Raw genomic sequence first — 5912 nt, 5'->3', positions numbered from 1 at the left:
TGAGAGAACTGTGACTGGCCCAAGGTCACCCAGCAGGCTTCATGTGGAGGAGTGGGGAATCAAACTGGGTTCTCCAGATCAGAGTCCACCACTCGTAACCACTATACCCTGCTGGCTCTCCACTGTGGCCTCTTGACAAATAACCACCACCAAGTTTCAGAAACCAGTTTGTGACACTTGCAATTTACATTTTCAGGGGCACAAAGAATCCTATGGGTACACCTAAAAATGAGATGTCTGATGAGGTCTAGGTTTACATATACTTATATAGTACTTACATATTGGCATTTTTATCATGACTATTTACTCTACACTGAACTAGCAAAGCCCACTTTTGCACACTGGATGGGAAGGATGCTGTTATTGTTCTGAGAACTTATTGGCTTGTTTGAGACCTGCATGCTCCGCTCCAGATTCATTAATATGGAGTACAGCTAAGCTACAGGGGAGATATTTACCAGCAATCCTGTTCATTTGTTATCACTGAATTATAATAAAGTCTTGTTTATTTCCATGAAATGTTTGGGGACATGATCAATATGACTTCCTGGACAGCAATTAGTACTTGCCCAAGCATAGCTGAATACACATATAAAGACTGCTATGTCACCAAATTATTTGATTTGTTCCTTTATTTATGATAACAGTTCCTAGTGTGCTTGTACATACTGAATTTACTAAAGATGTCCTAATACAGTCATTCTCAATAAATTGCAGAATATCCTCTTACTGTTATTATCTTTGGACTCTCAAATATCTTCCATTTTGGATTTAACAGAACAATATATCACAGACTTTAGGTTTGTGGTTGACTCAAGCCTCCCATCTTATTTGCTATCGTTCTGTCCCACATCTGATCTACCTAATGGGTTCACCAACACCTCTGTGTTCAAGCTTACAATTACAAATGTCATTTCCCACAAAGTCTACAGTCCTGGTATTCTCATTCATTATGGGCCTCTAATGACAAGAGATGGCAGAGAAATGCTTGACATTTACAAAGAAATAATCTGATGTCCCTTAAAGTGAAGGCATTCAGGCCATCAGAGTACATTGGTCTCATTTCAATTTTAGACAAAGACTATGGGGCTGATAAGCAATTCTATCTCCAGAGCCAATGTTAGTCAGCATTTTGCTGTGTATCAGAATTGTCTGGGTCGCAAAGCTGTGCCACAGAAGAAATCTTTGCTTCCTTGCAATCACAGCTGGAGAGTATTATAAAGGAGGTTTGGGTGCAAAAGCACAGATCAGGGAGCTTTTGGGGTCCTTTTCATAAATGGGATGCAGTACGTAAAAAGTAATGCAAAAATTAAACTGCAGATATACAGATAAGCAAAAAGCAAAGAAAACCCACAACAAGTTTGTATCAGGAAGTATCTAAACAGTGTAAACAAGCCACAAATAAAATTCAATGGATTTGTCCACAGTTTTGTCTAAAGGCACATACACAGGGCAGCTTTCCATATTCTAAATTTTGGTACTGAAGCATACAGGCAGGAGTACAACAGGTACCCCTAGGAAACAGGGCTGCCAGAAATGTTGCAACAGGCAGGTTTGGAAGGAAATCAGGTCGTGCTCAACTGCTATGACTGGCTGCAAGCCGACTCTTGAACCTGCCTGAGACTTGCCCACCTCAAACAGCTTCCAAATGGTGAGCAGAAGAGACAGCAGATCTACAAGGAGAGGGAGAGGTACAAGGGGGTGTAGGCAGGGAGGAGAGGATCAGTGGGTCTATGGGGAGGAACAGGAGGCTGCAGAGGGGCCCAACCTTGTCCTGGGTTCTTTCCTCACATGTAGCACTGTACTGTACCATGCTACATGGGAGGAGTGGCTCCATGAAATGGGCCTGGCCCTCTGTGAGCAGCCAAAGTGGAACAAACCTGAAGGTGGTTCAAACATCCCTAAAAGAAACTCATGAAGGAACATCTCTGCACTGGAAGTAGGAAGACAGCCATCATGGTGTCCACCAGATCAATGGACAGGAAGGGAAGCACGGGAAGCTTATGTTCTCTGGAATAATGTGGACTGATACAGAGCATCTGTTCCCTAAATACAGGGCCATATGGATGTGCCTCTAGAATGCAAAGTAAATTTGGATGCAGTGTGGTACTTACCAGCCCTGTTAGCGGTAGAAGAGCTACAGCTCTGCAAAGAAGCTGGTGCATGAATACATTTCCTCTCCTACTGTTTTAGTTTCACCCCTATCTTCTTTCATCCCCCCTCCCCAAGTGTAGTATATATTCAATGCCTCTAAACACTTTCAAATTGACAGTCAAAATCTGTCATCCTGCAGACAATAAACTTCCACTGGCGATCTCTGCAAAAGAAGAGAAAGAGGAAATAAACTTTCATTAGTTGGGTGATAGAGATCTCAAGACTGATAACAACACCGTCTAAAACAGGAGCCTTAATTTGTTCTGGATGCCTGTTTTATCCTGCTTCTAACACAGCTACCCATGTGGAACCACTCCAATGCATTCTGTAGCCCAGTGACCACCACCACCACCCCCATGTGGTGCCCTGGAGTGCTATGGCACTTGCTGATGTGTTTTCTGGCACCCACTGACTTCTTCCCTAAAACAAAGAACAAGTCCTGGTTTTCTTCCATGTAACTGGAGTAGGAGGTGCTTCAGGAGAGCTGAGGTGGCATCACCTTTATGTCTGCAAAAAGCCCCCATTTGGAAATGGCTCCTCCATCACAGGGAGGACACTTGGCTTGAAACCTATTATTTTTGGAACCTCCCAACGATCTATTATTAGACCAAGCCTGCATGGCAGCCATTTTGTGATTAGTTTCACTCCCCCATGGCAGCTTTTTTTTTTGCAGCACCCACTTCCTGCTCTCAAAATTCCCTATGTGCCCAGTAGTTCAACAAGCCCAACCCCTTCCTGAGGCCTCTTGCCTCAGTGAAATTCCCACATTGCCCTGACTGAGAAAGGGGTGGGTCATTTCAGTATGGAGTTTGTTGCCTTCCGTGGCCATAATTCCTGCCTCCCTATGTTTATAGCCCAATTTAAACATGAGTTTAGCTAGGCGAAAGCTCTCTTCCATGGGACTTCACACTTGCACAGTGTGCTGCATAATTTGCATTGGTAAGAACTCAGTTTAAACCAAACTCCATGCAAATGCAACATGAGTGCTTTTTCTTCCACCAGCATCACATTTAAATGGAGCCTATCTTGTGGTTTCAGAACAGTGGTTTGAGAAAAACAAATCATGCTGGAAGCCACCTATAACACTGGAGGAAATATGAGGCTTCTGGGAGAAAATTTGAATCTGACCTGTCCACACCCGAAAAAGTTGTGGTTGCTCCACGGATATAGTAGTCATAGGCATACATCATCATGTCCATATCTTCCCCGTAGTGCCCTGGATGTTCTGTTGTCAGCCTTTCAAATGGAGAAAAATGTCAGTTTAATCAATGTTCTGTAGAGAAGGGGGTGGGGGAATCAATATGACTTAATTTCTGAGCTCCTGCTCAGAGAAAGATTTGTTCACAACTTTGGCTGAAGACAGGTCTTTCTCTCCCTCATTCCCATCTGAACCGAACAGTGAATTCAGCTGCCAGTGAGCTAGAGAGAGAGCTGTATTTTCCGTGATGCCTGGGAGCAGAATTTAGTTGTGGGTTAGAATTCAACTTCTTGAAAACCTCAGCTTTCAAGGTATATATCTTATGGTGAAAGACACATGAAACTGTCCTATACTGAACTAGACCACTGGTCCATTAAAGTCAGTATTGTCTACTCAGACTGGCAGCAGTTGTCCAGGGTCTCAGGCTGAGGTCTTCCACATCACCTGCTTACTACCTGGTCCTTTCGACTGTAGGTGCTGGAGATTAAACCTGAGACCTTCTGCACGCCAAGCAGAAGCTCTACCACTAAGCCACAGCCCCTCCCCTAAACTTGAAAATGTTTAGCGAAATCTCAGGAAACTGAGGAGAGGGCAGAGTTTGCAGAACTTCTAGTATCCATGAACCATGTTCCTTCTCATGGCTAGCAGGAACAGAATCAGTTATGCAAACTAAGGAAACATAAATAGGGTCCATAATATACATTAATTACTGAATTTAGCACTTCTTTGGATAGAATTTAGCTTTTAAAAAAGAAAGCATAATGTATATCTTGTTCTATTATAGATTTGTTAACCCTGGGACATAATTTTCATTCTGATTTGAATATTTACACTGCTGGATCAGAAGGACAGATATAGAAAAGCTGCTTTTCATCTGCTTTGGTTTTGTCTGCTTTGCTGTATGTTGTCTTTAAAACGTCCCGTTTGTGAAGAAGTTATCAACCAAAGTACTACGAGTATTTCCAGCACTGTTCCTCACAAGGAATAATACAGGTGGGTTTTTTAATACTATCATAGGGATATGGAGAATGTTTAGCACTTGAGGGGCAAGTTCTGCATGAAAGGAATCAACAGATACAGTGCCAACAAGACCAACCCTAAGCAAGTCTACTTAGGCTGTGGTCACATGTGCCAGTTAAAGTGCAGGGGAAGAGAGGCCATTTCCTCCAGAGGAATCTGACACACAGTTGTGAGATCACACAGCCCTTTGAAGCTGCGGGTGAAGCCCATCACTGTGTGATCAGACACAACTGTGGGTGAGTTATGTTTTTCCCCATTTGTTTCCCTTGTGCATAAATGAGCAATCGAGGAATTGCACCTCTGCACTGAGGGCCCCCTATGGAGTATGCGATGATGCGCATACTGGAAGGAGGGGAACGGAACGGAGTCGGGATGACCTGATCAGACCATCCTGACAGCATGAGAGCGTGCCTGAGCTATCAGACAGGGGAAAGTCCGCCCGTGCCCTGCCTTATCCAAATAACACCTGGTGTCTTTTCTCTGCTTTGTTGGCGGAGCAGCATGAGACTTTCCCCGGTGTCTTTTAACTCTGCTTTGTTGGCGGAGCAGCACGGGTTGTGGTGGCACAGAGGATTTATCCTCTGGTTAGTAACATCTGAGCTGAACACTATGACTGTCAGTTCTAGCCCCGTGTTGGTGTGAGCTACCAGCCTTGTCCCTAGCTCGCTGTCCACCCAGCGGTTTGAAAGCTTCGGCGAGTAGATAAAATGGGTACCACTCCTTAGAGAGGGTGGGCACACCAAAGACCCCTCCAATTGGGGAGGTGTTAGCCGACGACCGGAATGCTTAGCTTGCGAGATTGAAAGCCTAAGAAAAAATCTCTTCGACTCTGAGAAGCCTGTAATGGGCCATTCCGGCCAGGCGGTGGCAGTGCGGCGCTGCAAGACCTGGAGAAGCTGATGTCATCTAGCCGAGCCAAAGTGAATATGCCGACAGAATACGTCTGACCCTGCAGCTGAGCAAACCCTCGCCGACTGTGGATGTGTGTGATTTTAAAAAAGATATATGTTGTCCTCCCTTACCTCCATAAATCATTGTTTAAATAAAATTTATTTATTTGAGTTCATAGTATAAGCCTGTATCATACATATACATCAAATCGACAAGACTACATATAAATCCTATAAGAACACTTTTCCTTTTCAGCAACACAGAACAGCTAACCAGTCATACGAAATACATAAATAAATATCCTGTTCTTATTCTCAACCTTATTATCCAATCTGTGTTGAGTAAAACCATTAAATTTAAATTTCCTTTAAGATTTATATATTACCTTAACTAAATTGCACGTTCACACTAGCAATATAAAACATACAGTGAAATATAAAACATACATAGTAACTTACTGTATTTCTCCTTATCTTCGCCTCACACAATATTAGCTCTTTTCCATCCTTTAGTAGTCTGTTAGCTCTTTACCCCCATAAATCATTGTTAGTCCCGCGTGAATGAGTAACTGTAAATCGCTCAGAGCCAGCAAGCTCTGCAGGATTGAGCGATTAATAAATTGAAAGATTATTATTATTATTATTATTAT

The 5912-nt window shown here is 43.1% G+C and overlaps 1 protein-coding gene across 1 annotated transcript in view; it reads right to left on the bottom strand.

Moving 5' to 3' along the window:
- Positions 1 to 620: 620 nt before the first annotated feature.
- The window catches only part of DPT (dermatopontin), a 20598-nt gene continuing 15306 nt past the window's right edge, over positions 621 to 5912 (bottom strand). The window contains exons 3-4 of the mRNA XM_015410533.1: positions 3283 to 3390; positions 621 to 2317 (exon numbers count right to left, since the gene is read on the bottom strand). Of these exons, the coding sequence (XP_015266019.1) occupies positions 2251 to 2317; positions 3283 to 3390 (175 nt within the window). The 3' untranslated portion in view covers positions 621 to 2250. The remainder of the gene's footprint in view (positions 2318 to 3282; positions 3391 to 5912) is intronic.

Source organism: Gekko japonicus, unplaced genomic scaffold (genome assembly GCF_001447785.1).
Source record: "Gekko japonicus isolate JY-2015 unplaced genomic scaffold, Gekko_japonicus_V1.1 scaffold2852, whole genome shotgun sequence".
Taxonomy (NCBI): domain Eukaryota; kingdom Metazoa; phylum Chordata; class Lepidosauria; order Squamata; family Gekkonidae; genus Gekko; species Gekko japonicus.
The sequence above is the reverse complement of the archived record's forward strand: the minus strand, read 5'-3'. Positions and strand labels throughout refer to the sequence as shown.